Below are 19,111 nucleotides of genomic sequence, written 5' to 3'. Positions count from 1 at the left end.
GAACGGTCTGTGGGTCGTGGCAGGTAGTTGGGTCATCCAAATAGCAGCGCCGATATTGCGCTCCTTACCGATCAAGGCTGAAGTCAAAGCTGCCAAGTTCTGTGTTTTACAACTGACTTGTAAGGGGTCATGCACACTAGTAAAGGAGGCCCCTTGTATCGGTGCCTGATATCTTGCTTGCGGCGCCTGAACCCTTTCAGGCGAAACGCCTGCAACACGAACTGGGGATTACTAGGGTAAGATGGAAATGGAGATTGCTTGTATCGGAGATTTTTCATGTGCTGGCTTCAGTACCGGAAGAAACACCTGTACGGCAAAAACTTGTGCGCACCTACATGGGTTAGTTATCATACTCGATCGTCCTTAAGCGTGTCACGTAAAATTTTACAAAAAAATGTTCGCTCAGGCAGTGATAAGCTGACTTCCCTTAGGTTTGGCCTCTGCCATGCTTATTGAAAGGGGGAGCCTCAGCGGGTTTCTCCAAGCCTAACTAGAGTCTTTTCATTTCGAAGGATTGACTTTTAATTTTTACCACATTCTTGCTGGCTGTTGGGGACGAGCGTCAGGAACCTTGTTACTATTAGCTCAGCTCTGGACTTTGTAAAATGGTTGGCGTGGGGGACACGAGCGGCAAGATACCGCCTGAGATCACGCGCCAGGCAACGGAGAAATGCGCGCAACTGACTCCGCTGGAAGCAACGCATGTGAGGACCTTGCGCGGCCCCTTCCGGGATGCTTTGCCCTTGATCAGGATATGGCAACCTCGGTGCAATCTTAAGGCCCTTGGACTATTTCTTGATGAAGTATGTTCCATCGGTCCTCGGTACCATGTCAAACGCAGATTTACGCAATCCTAAAGCAGACTCTTGAAAAGCTTGCGCTTGTCGGCGTCATCACAGTTGATCCGAAGGTTCAAGCTCATGAGCTTACTCAGAGCGTGGGGGAGGAGATTTCCCGCATGATTGCTGAGCAGAAGAAGCTTGAGGGCCGCTTCGAGGAGCTTGTGGCGATGCAGCACGTACTTCGCCATCAGCCAAACAAGACGAAGCTGATGGAGAACCAGGTGATTAGCTGCAGGGGAGAGCAAGGGGTTATTTATGGATAATGCATACAGAAGTAATGCTGCAGTAGCACTGAAGAACACAACCCTAGCCTGTTTCCCTAGTTCCCTAGCCTAATTTCAGGTATCCTGACACATGTGGTACTTCAGCTAGGCAGTGAGGATTGAACAAAACAAATTCTGGTATGCCCACTTGTTTATGAAGCTTCAACGCGCAAATTGTTCGTCAGCGGTTGCCTGAACAATGCATGGCCCGCACTCTGCAAACCGCAGAACGAGCTCCAGAAGGTCGCAGAGGCTTTGCGACAAAGCACCAAGCAGCTGTGCCGCAACTTGAAGGACAACCCGAACGTCGCGGAGAATATGCTGAAGGTGCGCATTTTTGGCAACCCCACCTTGTTGTGCCGACTTACCGTACCGATGCGCAAGGCCTCGCCTGCATGCTGAGAGACGCCGCAAAAGCTGGTATGCAAGAGATTTGTCCAATGTGACGGCGGTGACCATAACGTCGGGGCTTGCGAAAGCCACCTGGGCCCCCAGGCAGGTGCTCGGAAAAGAGATTGGGATATGGGTCGATTCCGTCTAGCGAGCAATGCCTGCTAATATCGGTTACCGGCAGTCACAGTATTCGAGTCCGGCCCTGGCAACTGCTTATGATGGTTATTGTCGCGCCAAAAGGCCCCCACTTTGGGTCAACGCCGTGTGCCGTTCTTCAGGTGGCCAGTGAGCGTCAGGCGCTCCAGCTGCTGCTGTCCGGCTGCCTTAACGAGATTGAGGTGTTCGGCAAGCTGCAGCCGTTGCTGGAGAGCGTCATGGCACAGGAGGCTGCCGAGCAGGCCATGGAGGAGACCATCGAGCGCGAGAAGAACACGACGGCGGCTGTGCGGCAGCTCCGGAACGACCTGCGCGAGGAGAAGCTGGACCACGAGGAAAAGGTGAGGACGGAGTCTTGGAAGGCTTGTACAGAGCAGCATAAGAGTGCATCTGCACAGGAACCCAGAACACCATTTCCGTCCTGTGAAGGATATTGATCCTCCTTGACCCTGGGCATGAACAAGCAATGGTAGTTGTCTTTGGCTGGCTAGGCCGATACATGCTGGAGGCAGCGCGGCGCGGATGGATGGGGCAGGCATGACAGGGAGCGACCTTCTGCGGAGGAGCGGATTAGTTAACGAATGGCCCTTTGCATCTTGATGCTGTTGGGGGCCAACTGGTGAAGACATCATTCACACTTTTCTGTTTTTTGGGATCCTAGACGGCCTGCATGAGCGGGAAGGCCGGACCCGACGGCTTAAGCCTTGGTTGACGCCGTGGCCTTACACAGATGAAGGAGAAGAAGAAGGGACTGGTGTCTCTAAAGGAACAGCTCAAGACGCTAAAAATGGATACGGCGGTGTCGACCCGCTACCTCAGCAAGGATCTCACCGCCTCGAACGAGCACGAGCGCCGCCTGCAGCGGACTCAGGTAAGCCCGTTCAAAGCCGGCTTAGTTTTTCACCACTTCTGATCCCTTCCTTTCTTTTTATTTCTCATCCTTTCGCCGATTGCAGTTGGAGGACCTCCTAAAGGAACTGGGACTTGTGCAACAGCAAATCGATATCGAGAAGGCGGTGCACGCGACCCAGGTTGGTTGCTTGCCCCGGACTGGGTCTGAAATAGCTACCCCGCAGCCATGTTTTGCTGGTCCTCATGGGCCTCGAATGCTCGAGTTTTACGCACATCTTGCCGGGCACTCTTTCACTTGGGGCAAGCCTTCTGGCCCGCATTGTAAGGCTGGCGCGTGTGAAATTGTGTGGCGACGCTTTAACGTGCATACGCAGGCCGAGTTCCTCCGGCAAATCGCTTCCAAGATGCAGGAGGACAGTGTCAGCTGGGCATCCCGCCATGACGAGGACCTTGCCGCACGGGAGAAGGAGCTCGAGGTGAGCTATGGCTGCTTGCTGGTTTCTTGGGGTGGAGTGGGCCAGCGCTGGTCCGCCACACGCTGGTCTCGCGGCCTGCAACCTTACTTTTTTCCGTGCACATGCACTGTAGCTACGAAGGACCTGCAGTCGCTTGCATGTCGTGCGCCGCAGCCGTGCATAGTTGTCCATTCGAAACCCAATGTAAGGCTGTGATTGAGCAGGTACCAGCATACAGACACTTCTTCCCTGCCAATGGTACAAGGAGCAGCGGCGACCTGCGCTGAATTTAACGACCATGTATCGCATGTGAAGGTTCGCTTTCTCCTGTTCCTGGCCGTGTTTCCTGTGTGTGGCAGATGCTGAAGCAGCAGCATGCCCGCGACTTGTTGGAGCTGAAGAAGGCCGAAGAGAAGTTTAAGATGGAGCAGGCGCTGAAGCGGGAGCGAGAGCTCAAGGCAGCAGAGGAGCGCGAGCGCGTCGAGTTTGAGGAAATGCGCGAGGCGCGACGGGTTCAGGCGGCCATCATAATCCAGGCCTGGTGGCGTGGATACCGTGTACGGAAGGCCCTGGCAGGGGGTGGCAAGAAGACCAAGAAGGCTGCCAAGAAGAAGAAGAAGTGAGCGGGACTGCATGCACTGCACCCCGTCGCATTATGCAGCGGGTCGGCGGCACGGATGGCGCCGGAAGTGCTCCCAACTAGAAAGGAACACCGCTGCAAGGCGGAAAGCCTCCCGAAGAAACCTTGACGGTTACGAGAATGCTCTCCTGGCCATGGCTCGGACGTGGGTGTTTACTGGGATGTTTTCTGTTCCAAGCATGCTGAGGGCAATTTTGTGGGTTTTCGGGTGTGCACTGCAGCAGGCGCAGCGTTGCATGTGGCTGACGGAAAGAGTGCCGTGCTGATTGCCGGTATTACAACGAAGATGGGCGACGGTGGAACAATGGGGGGGCTGTGTTGTTCTTTGCTATGGTGTATCATCCGGGCTGAATCCGCTAAGGAATTTACGTTTCAAACGGAATGCTTTTGGGTACAGCTGGCGGGTTTACATATTGGATTGATACGCGTCGGACATGCGTAAAAAATTCAACGGGAAAGATGTCTATTATGAAATCCAGCAAGCCAGTTACTGGTTGCGGCCCTTTTGTGCTGTACGAGCAACATTCCTTGCTGCGTACACCTAGGAAGCTTCCTCCCAGCTGACTAGCTTACTTGGCGAGCACGCCGCAGCATGGGTATGGTCGCGTCAGGACCCCGGTCGCCACAAGCTCTTACGCGTATGACTTGCTACTTGCATAATTGTCTGTCTGCGCTATCTACAATCGCGCAAAATCCATCAAGTGAAAGATATATTGTTGTTAGGGCAGTGACGTCTAATGCTGGGACAACACAGTAGCTGCAGTTAACAGTAGCTGCAGCTGTCTGCCAGACGGGTAGGGCGTCGAATGATAGGATGCGTTTTTCGCATATGCGAACAGATGAGAGCTCCAACGCATGCGGGCTTATTTCATTTGTATTCGAAAACAAGGCTACTAGGTCAGGATGGCCTAAATTCCGACCACCAAGACTTGTCAGGAGCTCAGAAACGTTGGGGATGTACATTCTTAGGATGAGCTGTGATTGCGTCTGCCTCACCGCCTTAGAGGGCCGTACTGTGTGGTGGACATCAGCATCCACTCAATGATTCTTCCAGTACGGTACTACCTGCCGCTTGACCTTAAGGGCGATCCTTAAGCACGATTATACCATCAGTTCCCAATAAAAGCGTCTCAATAATCGAACTTCGGTCTGCCGTGTGAAAATTCTCCCCGCCCCGTAACTTGCTCTTTAAATGACTTCATTGCGTCTGCCTCCCCGTCCGACAGGTGGTTGGCCATACCTAAAAGGGCTTTGTACAGCTAGGTCGTATGGATATTTTGCTGGCACCCGGCAAGCTAAGGGGTCACAATCCCTAGCATTACATCCCTATTGCACGCGCATTGGTTTGTGTAAAGATTAGTACCTTGCCGCCGTGCGTTGTTTGCGTGAAAGTCAGGTAGGAGACACGGGCAATCACGCCTTGAGCGATCGGGCAAAAACCAGCAGATAAATTTCATACATGCCTACGAACGAAGTCATTGCAGTACACAGGAGCTGAGGAGGCGCCTTACAAACGCCTAGCTATAAAGATGTGGGAAAAGCTAATCAGCAGCCCAGCAGCAGAGCCCACTGCCATCCACCTGTAGTAGTGGTCATAGTACGTCTAGAATATCAACAGACGTACAGTAAGCAAGGGTCTGATGATCTGTACAAGCGACTCATAACCGTACATCTGCATGCTGGCAAGCAGCGTCAATTTCTGCAGTCAACGTCCATCTACGTCCATGCAAGGCGCCGCCTACGGCGAGCATAGGCCCTCCTACCAGTCTCTATCTACATCTGTTTTCGGGTTGGATAATCACGAATACAAGCAACGGGACTGCCCGTACGAGGCTACCTATGTACATGCCTGCTATGTACACGCTACGCTTTATACATGCTACGCCTTATACACGCTACGCCTTATATACGCTACGTCTTATATACGCTTCATCCTATGTACGCTACATCCTGCACGACCCGGTAGGTCATATAATGGAATCCGTGCACATGCACCGACCGACCGCAACGCACATATAATATAATAACAGTCACGGGCAATAAATTGGTTTCGCGTTGACACCACCGGACTTTCCAGCGATGCGGCAGCGGGGATCGTTGATATCATTGGGTGGGGGCCTCTTCACAGGTGGCGGCGGCGGCGGCTTCTTCACAGGCGGCGGCGGCGGTGGCTTCTTCACAGGCGGCGGCGGCGGGGGCTTCTTCACAGGAGGCGGAGGCGGGGGCTTCTTCTGAGGCGGCGGGAAATCCTCGGGGAAGTCGTCAGGGCAGGGCCTCAACGGGAGTACTGTGTCGGCAGGGAGCTGAGCTAGCCGGCGGAGGGGAATGCAGGGGTAGGGCCAGAGGGCTGCTGTGGCGCTCTCCGCGGCGGCCCTCCTTGCGGCCCTCACGTCCGCCGCCTGACCGCTGTCCAGATCAGCTCCTGCATCAGTGCAAGGAGTGGGGCCAGCGACCGCAGCAGCGGGGCGCACGGAGGAGGCAGGCTGAGGAGGTGCACTAGCGATGATGAAGAACGGTGTGCAGTATGTGTATGTTAACTATGGAATTCCAGGAATAGGTGTACGTCAGTGGAGCAATGTTCTTGAGAGAGGCTATCTAATAACTGCTTTTTCAGCAGGTTTCGCGGCTTCCTGACAACTAAACAGTTGAATGAGTTCTCACCCTCCCAGCGCCTAAAGCTACTAAGGACCACCTGATGGAAATTGTGTCAGCAGCGGACTCGCTGCCATGTAATGGCGTAACCCAACCTACGTTGGTTTCAACGTATTTACATAAAGCACAGCCGTATGGCTGGTCGATTAGCTTGTACTATTTGCCTACCTGCCTCATTCCCGTCCAACAGGGCCGTCGTCTCCTCTCTGAGCGCTCCCAGCCCTCGGAGCTTGGCGGCAGTGCTCGTCCGCGCCAGCAGCAGTCCAGGGGCCACCACGAAGACGAGGAAGAACAGAGACGACACGGTCTTCATCGCAGCCTGATGGATGTGGGACGATGGGCCCGTTACAAAGTAAGCAAAAAAACATGGCAGGTAGGGACGAACAGGCCTGAGGCGACCGCGAGAATAATTTATTGTCAAGCTCAAAAACACTGAGCTTGAAACGTCAGTTAGGCAGGGCCATATAGCTCCGAAGCGCAGCATTCATATAATCATCGGGGTGAGGTCGGCAACAAGCAAGGAATTAACCTAATGTACATCTGTACATCTATACAAATGGAATTTCAAGCATAACATGATTATGCCTTACCCTTAAAATTTGCAAAAATACTGTGCTGGCCGACCAACAGACAGTCTGCGCGGAAGAAGTGGCTTCGACTTCCCACCTTACACGGTGCTACGCTTGCTTTGGCACAGCCACGAACGTAGAATAAAGAATACAGAGGCGTTTAAGAACGATGTGTAAATTTCTGTCGGCTAATTTGATGTTGTTTCCGGAGTGAAATGCCGCTTTTTAAGTGGACACCTATTGTACTGCATGTCCGTGCGCTTCCTTGCTAATCACAGTTCTAGCTTGTTTTGCGGAGCTTCCAAATGGAAGCTGCGTTCACAGCAGCTTAGTAAAGCAGTACTTTCCGTGCAACGGCTAGAAGCTTCCTCCCAACCGCTTGACGAGCATGGGTCTGGTCCGCGGAAGACTTACTGCTCATTCTACGTACACAATCTATACGCACTATGATCCGTAACATACAAAAAACATTAATTCTACCAGAAACGATTTTGTTGGCGCAAGGTTTCTCGCTAAGGGTGCATTTCCAGTGCGGATTAAGGCCAGGGATTAGGGCACGGAATTCCTTGGTACGAGCTTACCACATAGTTTTGTTCCATAAGGGAACCAAAGGTTGAAAAGGCGAGGTAAGTTTGCCAACAACTTAGCCGTTTGAGCAAGTATCGATGGAGGACAGAGGGTTAATCCCTGGCCTTAATCCGCACTGGAATGCACCCTAAGTGGAAGCTGTCCGCGAGAGGGGAAGAAGACGTCGAATTCGTACACATAAAATAGAGGACTTACCACCGACAGCCAAGACCTGCCAATCTGGCCTATTAAGTCAATACGGTAGCTTAGCAACACTTAATGTCCAACTGATGTTTCAAGTGCAGTGGCTGCATGTCACGAAATTAGGTTCCTGTCGATTGGCAAAAAGCAAGGGACGTTCGGGATCTTACATAAACGATCTTTTCCAGATCTTTATAAGTCGCCCACACGCACACGCAAATGCCCGGACCAAATCTCACCAGGGCGGTAGGTAGAATTGTCAAGGCTGCATGTGGTTGCCTCAATTCAAGTTGACTGATTAACGTTGTACTAAATCCGACCGGATCACCGGTGCTTCCCGCCGCAAGCCAACCATGAACCAGCAGATAGAGGCCCCCTCCAAGACCCGCAGCTCCGTACCATGACGTGGAAAGCCCCAAGCAACGACATGAACTGCAATGGGCGTCGTCTGCGATGAAGGTCACGGAAGGGGAGTAAGCCTTGCATCATCGCTCGCCATGCACCAGCCACTAACCGAAGATACCCCAGCTGCCCGCAATGCTGTACAGTGCGTGATTGTGCACATGAGTTTGTGAGTGAGTGTATAGCCTATGCCGCGTGGTTGCGCAGTACGCGTGCACGACGTTCCCGCATGCAAGCCGTCGGGAATGTCAAGACAGGGCGTGTCGATTTGATATCAATTCGTTTGTGTGGGGGATAAGCACGCCGCGTACCGGTGGCCTCGGTGTGGATGCCATTGCCTTGGGCGGCATGTACGCTGGGACATCACTTTCCCCATTCAGCAGTGTTCATGAAGATAATTTGGCACCATGCGTGCGGACCTGCAAGTCCGTGCCGGGTTTTGGTTTAGCTGTCACCCCAGGATTTGTCACTTTCACGTTGCACAGCTCGTTCCGGATTGAAACGCAAACTGATGGCCTTGCCAACCTGGAGTGCGTGTTGTGTCGAATTAGAGACCTTATGTAGTTTTCAGACACTAGGGCTGTCTTGGCCGTCTATGTAGCGAAAATGGCTTCGGTTTAGTCACACGTCTAGCCGTACAATTTCATGCACTGTACAGAGGTGAATCATTTTTGGGGCCATGATCCAAACCTCCATGTGCTAAATTCCATCGGACCGGAGTGGTCCTGTCGTAAACCCTGAGGAAAAACCCCCGAGAAGCAAATCATGTGCATGCAACTCTCAGCTTTCTCTTCGGGACACCCATTGGGCCCAGGAAACCCCCCAGCTTCTCGACATCTGTACAAAACCACAGCCGGTCCCAGGATGCCGTGATTGGGCGACTGGCCCCCCGTTCCGAGGCGCCCCCCTTTGGCGCCTTCTGCAATCCCCCTGCGTCCAGGATATGTCCGATCTTCTGCTCGCTCCCGCTCCCCATCACCGAACGATAATCGTCCGCGCACAGAAAAAGCACTGAAACAGTAACCCCGCATTCTTCGGCCATCGTCCTCGCTCCTATCCGTGTAGTCGACCCCCACATGATCGCTGGAGGCATCTGTCGGACCCTGTGTGTCCACAATGCCTTTTGCCCTGAACCCACCACCGCACCATATTGGTGCCTCCCGCCACTCCCACTTTCACCAAGTTATGCACTCGTATTAGCCACACCGTCCATCTTTAAGGCCACAAGCGGCAGACGAAGACCCGGATCTCACTCGTTCGAAAACTGTAGTGCGGCCTCCTGCAGCTCACCCAGGCACCTCTAACCCCCCAAGACGGCTAGGGAAGCTCTCGCGGTACACCACAACAGGAGGCACACAGATCCTGAGCACCAGAGCTGTTAGCCATGCAAGTCAACCCCGTACCGCGGCCGCCCCGTGCTCCTAATTTGCCCAGTGCGACCCACTTCCACGGATGTGGAACTCAGTACATGACCGCCCGGGGAAGGTGGGGTAGGAAAACCAAGGCGCGTCCTTGTCGGACAAGACAGCGCTTCCCCAGCATATATTCGACCCACATGATGTAACAGTCGTACTCATTCGTACCACTAGGCTCGCAGGGCCACCCGTAAAAGGCCAAGACACATGGTTATGAAACCAGAAGCGCCGTCGCACACACAAGCCAACCTTTCCCACATTGGTAATGTTCCTTTATTTTATGCACGCCCTCCGAGCATACATTCCATCTGGATCGCTTGGATATGGGACAAAATCAGCACCCGGGCCCGGCAGCCTGCTGTGGCTGCGCGCCAGGGCTCTTGGATAGATAGAGCCGCCAAGCAGCCTTAGATCGCAGTGGTGCTCACGTACGTCGCCACCCGTACACGTTGCCCCACGGTGAGATGAGGTCCTTCGAAGGAGTCCATTGCCCACCGGCCGCTGAAAGGCCCGCGGGCGGCGCCCGGGACTTCACAGCAATGGTGCGCTTTTCCTGCCTCCTTTACCCTCCCTCAGGTCCCAGTCCCGGAAATGAATCGCCCTGTTCGGATGCAGTTCTCGCATCAAAGCAGTGCAAATATATGCTGGCAAAACAACAAAGCGAAGCAGATCAAGCAAGCGTGGCTTCGTGAAACAGAGCGCGTCCGTCAGCCAACCCTTTGCGTGGCGCCATCTTAAGCAGAGGACCTTTCCATACATTTTCCAAAATCTGCCAATACTCCAAAGGGCCATCTTCGCACAGCTGCAGCATATGAGCGTCCGCACAATGACGACTCAATCCAACTGCCTCGCAATCCATAAAACGCGTGCGGTCTTGCACGCAGAAAAATGAGTTCCATTGCTCTCAAGTTCATATGCTTGCTGCTACTTGAACCACCATATAGCACCATTCCTACCCTAATCGCTGCTACGAAAACGTCGTGTCACATCCTTCTTGTTGCCACCCGACTGCCACTGTTCTGTTCTCCTCCTACCTTCACTTACGATGCTCTTCCTGCTCATGATGATGTTTGATGTGGTTCTTAATGCAGTGTGACTTTGTTGTTGTTAACATGTAGGATGCGGAGTTGCTACTGCTGCTGCTGTTGATGATGAGGGTTGCGCCTATGTGGGCTGACGTTGGGCGAGGAACCCGTCGGTGCAGCGCCCTTACTGCACAACAACCGCAGGATGCCAGAAGTGCCGGCTACACCTCCACCACCACCCTTGGAACGGGAGCCACGCGACGAAGATGCCTGCACCACAGGCGCGCGGGCGGTGCTGCTCACACGACACATCTCATCCCCGGCGCTGGTCGAGGCGGTAGCCCGGCGCCCCCCTTCACTAGCTACGCTACTGCCCCTCAGCTCGCCCAGAACCTGAGCTGTGTCCCCCTTCGGAAGCTGAGGCAGGGCTAATGCAACCGCCGCATCGGACGTGCCGTCGCCGCTAGCCCGTACAGGCGCGGCAGCATTGTCCTCCTTGCCAACGCTGCCCCCTGCGGCAGCGGCGCCGCCACCGCCACCGCCATTTGCGTGCTTAGCTATTGCAATCTCAGCCGCCGCCGCCAGTCCCGCCCGCGACACCAACCCTGGGGCTCCAGCTACCCCGGACGAAGCAGCCCTCGTAAGCGCCCTCTTGCCGTGCCTGGCAGCTGCGCCGGCAGCATGGCAGCCGCCTGCGCCGGCTTCCCCGCTGGCACAGCCTTCACAAGCCCCACCTCCCGGGCCGCTACCCGCAGACAGACCACTCGCCTCAGTGGTAAGGAAAATGTCAGGTGGCGGCACGTACGCTGTATTGGGGAACACAGACACGCCCCACGGCGGCGCACCGTCGTTGCCGCCGCCACCGCCGGAGCGATCCTGGTCACCTGTTGCTCCGACGCGGGTTATGGCTGCCGAGTGTGGGGAGTCGGAGGTGCGCGGCGCCCCCAGCAGGCCGCGCTGTGGCCGTACGGCAGGAAAACAACTGCTGGGCAAGCCGAAATTCCGGCTGCCGCCCGTATCTGTGGCCCCCCCCAGTGCGATACTGCCATTACCGCCCACACTAGCCAGTGCCATGCTCAGTTGTTGCCGTAGCAGTGCCGCTTCCTTCTTCAGATCCTCCAGTTGCGCCGCCACCGCGCCGCCGTTCGGAGCGCCACCGCCGGTAATGCCCAAGCTGTCAGCGCTCGAGCGGCTGCCGTGCGCCGCCGCCAGTGCCTCTGCCAGTGCTAGGTGAGGCTGCGCCGAGTTGCGGGCCTTGGCCTGTACCGGCATTGACACAGCAGGAACGGCAATGGCGCCACCAAGACCCGCGGCCAGCAGTGCCCGCAAGTCCCGTGCCTGACGCCGCCAGCCGTCACGCTCAGCCGCCAGGGTACAGCATGCCGTACGAAGTGCAGCCACGCGTGAGGTCAGCCTCTCAATGTCTGCCTCAACAACGCGGCTTCGCCGAACCTCTGTCAGCACCTCCCGCATCAGCGCCGCTGCACCCGATGGCTCGCCGCCATCGCCACAGCCCCTGCAGCCGCTACTGCTGCCCCCATCTCCGCGGCTGCTGGCAGCGCCCTCGGCGACTGCACCTTCAGAGGCTCCGGAAGCAGTCGCAACATCTACCAGCGCGGCCACAATGCCAGCAGCTGTGACCGAGCCAGCGTCAGAGCTACATCTCCCCGTGCCACTCGTTGCAGCCGGGGATTGGCCGCCAGCCAAACACAGTCCAGGCGTGTTCGCTGTCGACGCCAGCTCCTTCGCCGGCTCGACCATGGTGGCCTCTGGCAGCGCCTCCGGAGGCTTACTCATCCCGATAGCCACGCCCACCTCTGCTGCTGCCGCTTCCGCCAGCCCTGCCGCCGGCGCCAGCGGTTCAACCACCTGCTTGTGTATCGTGTCGCTAGAGGATCCCGGGGCACCAGCTGAAGCAGAAACGCCGGCCGCGCCGGTTAGGCTTCCTTCTACGGGTTGCAGGTCGATCATAGGGGAGCCCAGGACTATGGCTGGTGCCGTTACCGGGTCTTTAAGAGGCCCCTCCCGCAAGCCGGCGTCCCACGGTGTCACCGTTCCCTCCACCAAGCCCGTGCGGCTGAGCATGCCGTCCCGCTTGTACAGGCCCACCCTGCCCCAGCTGCCGTCCAGGCCACCCCGGCTCGCCCCCATGCGCATCTTGATTACATTGGGTGTGGGCTGCTGCAGCAGAAACACGTCCACAGATGTGGGCCTTGCGTCCAGGTGAGGCCCTTGGTGAGCGACCTGGTGGAGCGGCGACGGCGAGGGGGACGGCACCTCGGACGCGGCGCCGCTGCACGCGGGCAGCATCCTCGCAGCGGCAGAGGAGCAACACGCGCGAGGCGTACCTCCCGTCCCCAACCCCGTCCATGCCGTCGTCGTCGACCCAGACGTGATCGGTGCAGGAGGGGACAGCTCCTGCGCAGGCTGCGCAGGCAGCATCGCGGCAGCTGCTGCTGCCCTCGCTGCGGCGTCCAAGATGCTGTCGCGTGTCCGAATCTGCGCCTTGATGCGCGATACCATCTCCGTACGCTTGTACGGCTTAGTCATGTAGTCATCGGCACCCGATTCGAACGCCTCATCAACTGCCGCGGAATCTCCCTTGGCCGAGACAATGATGATGGGCAACTGCGCGGAGCTGAAGTGCTCCCGCATCTTGCGGCATACTTCAAATCCGCTCATGCCGGGCATCATGACGTCCAGTAGGACGCAATCCGGAAGGACGGCAGGCAGCAGCAGTGGCTGCGCTGCCGCAGCAGCCGCAGCCAGGGAAGCCGCCGCAGACGCCGAGGCCCCCATCACTGGCTGTTCCGAAACTGACGCTGACGCGGCAGCGGCGGCGGCAGCAACGGTGCCAGGCTTCGGGGCGAGCTGCAGGTGCGCCAGCGCCTCGGGTCCGTTCATGCACTTGACGACCTTCCAGGACTGGCTGGTCAGCATCTGGCCCGCCACTAACTGGTTGATGGGGTCGTCGTCTACTGACAGCACCTGTATGCAATCACACAATCAGTCATACATGCCGCGAGACAGTGCGTACACTTTGGCGAGGGGTGTCATTCCCACACATCTAACGCCACCATGGCGCGCATTGTCCTTACAATGGGACAAGGGGAAGTGCCGCTGAGGCACACGCACCTGTAGTGTGCCGTTGTTCCGGTGCCGGAAGTTAGGCCGCAACCCGCTCCGCGCCAGCTGGCGTCCTTCCTCCATCGCGTGTGCCACATCGAACGGTGTCAACGACGACATAACGTTCCCCGTAGAGTTTCGAGTCATCGCGGCGGTGGGCGTCGGTGCGGGTGTCAGCGTCGGCGTCACGAGACGCAACGGGGGTACTGTCGTCACTTGGGGCACAGCAACACCTAGACCCGCATCCGCAACAGCGGATAGAATGTCAGTGCTCGCCGCTGCTTTAGACGCAACCCCCAACACTGCAGCACCCTGCGCCGGCGGCTCCCGCCCACAGCATTCCGCCGTGCAGGAGGCTTTGCAGCGGGACCCCGCTGATGCCGATGCCGACGACGGCTGCTTGTGCTGCGGGAAAAGCAGGTTCCTGCGCTGCTCATCCAGACTCATGCGTAGAGGACGGCTATGGAGGGGGCCAGGGGATTCACCCAAGAGGAATGCGCTAGTGGGTGGATGTTGCGGTCCTGCGCTTGCTATCGCGGCGCCGCTCTCGCCATCACCATCGCCAGTGCGACTCCCAGCTGCAGCGGCGCCGGCGCTGAGCTTAACCAGGCGCGCTGTGGCACAGGCAACCCAGGGCTTTGGAGACGATGGCACTGTCGGCTTGGGCGAGGATGGAGCCGCACTGACGCGTTCGGCTCCGGAACCATCGCTGGCGGTAGTGACGGCGGAGACAGGGTAAGAGAAGCGCGCTTCACCGCAGTCAAAACCGGAACCCGACAGCTGCGCGTGAGACCCGGACTCATAATCCGCATGAGACTGCTGTTGCTGGTGGGTCTGATTCGAGACTTCCTCCACGAGTACCACTTGCTGCTGCTGGTGGTGCGGCCCTGTGAGCGGCTGTGGTGGCGATGAGGGCTGAGCGGTCCCGTTCACATGATGATGCGTATGATAATGATGGTGATGATGATGATGGCCCGGATGTTGTTGTTGCGACTGTTGCGCCAACGGCAATCGAAATCTGAATACAGAGCCAATACCTGGTGCCGACTCGGCAGTGATGTCCGAACCTTGCGCCCGAAGCGCCAGGCGTACCAGATACAGCCCCAGTCCTGTGCCGCCAATAGACCGGGACACCCTCCCAGTGGAGGTGGGAGCAAGCCCGTTCGGCGACGACGACTCGCCCGATGCACCGCCAACCTGGGTCTCATGTCCCGTACGGTACGGCAAAAAGAGCTCGTCCAGCAGGTCCTGTGCAATACCAATGCCTGTGTCCTCCACCGACACTTCTACCTGCGTCCCAGCCGGGAAGCTGGCGACACTGGACCAAGATGACACGGAGGACTGGGACAATCGCGGTCTGCCGTAGCGCCAGATGCCGCCACCGCCCCCGTTGGCGCTTGTATTGCTGGTGGTGGGGGCAAGGTCAGCAGTGGCAGCGGTGGCGGCTGCGGCGCCACCGTCGCCGGGCCGCCCCGAGGTAGTCTCCGCGCCTTCAGGCAGTACCATCCGAGCCGCGACACGCACCTCCCCGTGTGTAGTGAAGCGCATGGCGTTGCCGACGAGGTTGTACAGCACCTGTAAACGCATGAAACATCATCACATGTCTCTGTCAGGATGCGTGGGTGGCAGGCAGTCACAGCCGGAACATGAAGAGGAGTACGTCCCAGGCAAACTCCTCGTTGGTAATATAGAATGTTGGTAATGTTGGCGAACAGGTCCATGCTCTTCCGTTTTCACATCCCATCCCGTATCATCCCAACCCGACCGACCTGGCTCAGCCGTGTCGAGTCCGCCGCCACGAGCGGCAGGACGCTGGGCAGGTCGCTCACAATGGCCACGCCGTCATGCGCCAATGGCCGCAACACCGTCGTCACCGTCTCCACCAGCGGCCGCAGATCCAGCGCAACCAACGGCACCGAGGGAGTTACAGGACCAGACCCGTCATCACCAACGTAGGGGGCGCCCCCTGGCTCCCCCACCCGGCGGGCCGCGAAGCTGTCCAATGTTGACGTCACAATGTTGAGCATGCATGTGGCGGTGGCGCGGACGGTAGCCAGGTTCTGGGCGCTGCTGGGCAGGGCGGCGGAAACCTCCTGGCAGAGGCTCTCCGAAAGAGCTGCGGAGTACAGACGGGCAAGGGCATGGAGAGGTGGTGTTGAGGACGCAGAATGGATGGGCCATGGCGTCGCAATGGAAATGTGGGAGCCCAAGGCCATAGCAGTTTGGTAAGTCCACCATGGCGAACCCTGCAGTCCGCCTGAGCCACGCATCACTCCACATTGCCTCCTCAGTCATGTAGACACCACACGCCCCGATATTCCTGCCCTTCATGGCCCCCTCCACCCAGCAACCCCGGACGCCGCTTCCTCCATAATCTGTAACACCCGAACGCATGGCACCCGCCACTCTGCTCCTTGCACAGAGGCCCCCAGAACGTGGTCATCGAGCGCTCCTTCCCATCTCGCTCACCGACAATACCCGCCAGCGGTGTCCTCAACTCATGGCTCAGCGTGCTGAGGAGGTCATCCCGCTGCTTCAGCAGCGCCGTAAGCCTCGTCACCGCCTCCACTCGGTTGCTCGCCTCCCAGGCCTCCAGCGCCCGGTCCCTCCGCAGCTGCACCTCCGTGAGGTTGCTCTGCCACAGCTGGCTGCTAAACACCACCTTGGCCAGGTAATCACACACGCCCCAGCATATGGCCTCCATCTGCGGACCCATCAGGTGCCAGTCGGCCGCCAGCCAAACGACGGGGAAAGCGCTCCACAGCGCCAGCAGCAGGGCCAGTACGGTACGCAGGGTGCTGCGCTGCTCTGGGGATACATCGCTGGAGAGGGTTCTGCAACGGGACAAGGGCGAGAGGAGGGGATGGAGCGCAGAGGGACACGCGTCTTAGGAAGGAAGCTGAGCTTTTTACGAAAATGGCCGTGCCTGCTCTACACAGCCAAACCTGGCGACGGCAGTCCCCCGGGGCTGGGCGGCACTCACTTGTGGAACATTCCGTAAACGTAGTACAGTACGACGATAAAAGTCCCGAATGAGACGATGGTCATGGCATCCTTCAGGAAGCCCCGTGTGTAGCACGCCGCCAGCCCGGAAGCCACCATGAGCACATCGCTCAGCAGCGGCACTGCCAGCTGCAGAGGGAAAAGGAAATGGGGAGGGGGAAGGGGGGCAGACATCCGGTGTGCATAAAGACCACATCACTCAGCAAATGCGTCAGCTCCACCACTGAGAAACCCAGTACCAGGGTGAAGAGGCCATTAAGCACCACCTTCCAACCCCGCCCTCTTCACGCCTTTCCTCAGCGCTTGCCTGCCTGCCAGAGTCGTGATTGCCGCCGTCAACTGATCGCGGTGCTAGAGCTGCACGAAAGCACCGGGATCGGCCGCGTGGGATAAGCCACCGCGCAGCTTAGCACCCACTCAGATACGTCCACCATGTCTCTAACCGCACAGAGAGACAGGCAGCTGGGCAAGGCAGCTGGGCTACAGCCAACCCAACTACCCTCAGCCAACCGAATCCAATCACGCACCTGGCAGCCACCACAGTCTGCAAGTAAGGCCAGCATGTAAATCATGGTGGGAGTGGAGTGGCACCACTGGACGTAACGCAGCGGCGCGAATGGCCGCCCCGAGGATGAGAACATCACCATAGTGGCACCTCGCCACAGCAGCAGGTCCGTCACGAAAGCTACACCGTTAATGAAAAGCAGCAGCAGGTTGCACTGCAATGCCGAGGCAGGAAAACGCTATGTCAGTGTTGGGCATATCAGGTTCACAACCCCCAGTGTGTGCTCTTCATGAATGGACGGAAAAACACGAAGACCTGTGTCGTGCGGCGTTACACGAGCCGGGGGCCAACAGACGACTGGCACACGGGAGTGGCCGGCAATGCAATGCCTCAAAAAACACCTTATCCTTTCTATGAACAGTAGAACAACGCTTTTCTTTTATACGTTTCCCATTACAATCTTCTGTCGGTGAGCCCTTGTCTGGCCCTTGTGCCCGCGGCTCGTATGGCCCTGTTACACCCTTTGAAAGGCCACTCAACGCAACTCGAGGTGTAAAACACACACACACACATGCACATAACAATAAGCTGCGGTTTGTCAATTTTCCGGCGCCTGCTAACCAATTGTTCTTACGCCCCATATCCCTTGTCAGCAACAGCGCACCTTAAAGGGCAGCAGATGCTGTCGCATTCCCAGATTCAGCAGGTTCAGCAACAAAACAGCCCCAAAGGCCGCCTGCAGGCCAGTGGTGAAGAACGCACAAGGGTGTGACAGCAAAGATGAGACAGAAGCTGTCAAGCTCAGGGTTTCGCACGCTTTGTATCGCACGTCAACCATCATTTTGTAGATCATCAACGCAACCCGGAGGCTCGTCATGCCAAGCAGCCAAGCCTGGTAATGCACCCTCGCCCTTTTCCCAACCCGCATTACTTGACGCGCTGTCTCACTGAGATACCGCACCTCGCCAAGCCTCAGGGATTCCACCATTACTTGGCCTAAACGCCCCCTAACGGCTTTCGCGGTAATGAAGGCACAATGTGCTCACCGTTTGCACCTGGAAGGTCCACTCCACGGACGCAACCTGTGCACACAATCGCCCAACGTAATCGCATCTGGGCTCCGAGATAACGATGGCCCATATGGAGACATACCAGGATACGCAACCTTTATAAAGCTTTTAAGAGTCACGGCATAAGACGTCACGGCCTGGACGCCACGACACGCAGCACACGCGGGAAAAGGTCGTTTCTGGCTTCCGCGTGTCTGAACTTCTTACAACCGAAGAATGGCGACTCCCAGCTGATCGTAACGTGTCTTCAGACATCCCACCTATCATGCCCATCGCCGCACCTGCTCCCCGATACCGGCCGCACAGCTTCTGTCAACGTTTTGGCTGGCGAGGTAAATCGCGCATGCTGCGTAGGACAAGCTCCCAAAGCTGCAACGGCACAACGGAAGTGCTGACACACGCGTTCTCACATGGCAGCAAAAGGATATTGCCGCACCTGACCCAGCCCGTTACTGCCATGTCGACAGCATAAAGCTGACTTATAAATGTCCGAGGCATCCGACTGACGGTCTTTAAGACCACACGAGACTGGTGCCCCAGCACGTCGGACTCCATGGTGGGGACCCCTTCCAGCTACGTTTATAACTTCAGAAGGTGATCATAACTATCGTAATCGTTAAAGCTGAAGTGCAGGCGTCTGGCGGCCAAAGGAATCTATCCATTTTGACTCAAAAGGCTAAATAAAGAGACATATCGAGCACCTTGGATTTATTATAGGTGCGTACAGGAGAATTATCCTCGCCGCTAGATACATAAGATTTCGTTCCCGAGCTCATACGGTAATCGTACATGCGTATCTTTAACGGCCAACTGGCTGACTCACCTAAAGCACAATTGTGCCTAATAACTACATGCCTAACCATGCGCAATAAGGAGACGGGAAAGCCGCCGTTGAGATTCCCTATCTTGCGCGCTTCTTGTAAGCACACCATCTGTTTGCATACCCGCTCAATCCGCCAAATAGCGCATAATGTG

General features: G+C 57.0%; 3 protein-coding genes across 3 annotated transcripts; 1 reads left to right on the top strand and 2 right to left on the bottom strand.

The window, feature by feature from the left end:
- Window positions 1-605: 605 nt before the first annotated feature.
- Window positions 606-4,778, top strand: VOLCADRAFT_106207 (uncharacterized protein; the record flags this gene model as incomplete). Its single annotated transcript, XM_002953982.1, has 9 exons — window positions 606-704; window positions 842-1,063; window positions 1,334-1,432; window positions 1,777-1,995; window positions 2,385-2,525; window positions 2,611-2,685; window positions 2,881-2,982; window positions 3,321-3,580; window positions 4,606-4,778. 9 exons carry the CDS (start codon window positions 606-608, stop codon window positions 4,694-4,696), a joined length of 1,308 nt encoding a protein of 435 aa, XP_002954028.1. The 3' UTR covers window positions 4,697-4,778.
- An 853-nt stretch (window positions 4,779-5,631) lies between these two features.
- Window positions 5,632-6,566, bottom strand: VOLCADRAFT_94807 (uncharacterized protein; the record flags this gene model as incomplete). Its single annotated transcript, XM_002953904.1, has 2 exons — window positions 5,632-6,023; window positions 6,422-6,566. 2 exons carry the CDS (start codon window positions 6,564-6,566, stop codon window positions 5,632-5,634), a joined length of 537 nt encoding a protein of 178 aa, XP_002953950.1.
- A 3,971-nt stretch (window positions 6,567-10,537) lies between these two features.
- On the bottom strand, window positions 10,538-18,691 carry VOLCADRAFT_106206 (uncharacterized protein; the record flags this gene model as incomplete). Its single annotated transcript, XM_002953903.1, has 13 exons — window positions 10,538-13,420; window positions 13,568-14,445; window positions 14,596-14,667; window positions 14,849-14,963; window positions 15,083-15,133; window positions 15,328-15,674; window positions 16,028-16,392; window positions 16,542-16,690; window positions 17,089-17,280; window positions 17,731-17,802; window positions 18,113-18,148; window positions 18,418-18,505; window positions 18,573-18,691. 13 exons carry the CDS (start codon window positions 18,689-18,691, stop codon window positions 10,538-10,540), a joined length of 5,367 nt encoding a protein of 1,788 aa, XP_002953949.1.
- Window positions 18,692-19,111: the final 420 nt, after the last annotated feature.

This window comes from Volvox carteri (genome assembly GCF_000143455.1).
Source record: "Volvox carteri f. nagariensis unplaced genomic scaffold VOLCAscaffold_39, whole genome shotgun sequence".
Taxonomy (NCBI): Eukaryota; Viridiplantae; Chlorophyta; class Chlorophyceae; order Chlamydomonadales; family Volvocaceae; genus Volvox; species Volvox carteri.
This window is presented reverse-complemented; position numbering and strand designations above follow the sequence as displayed.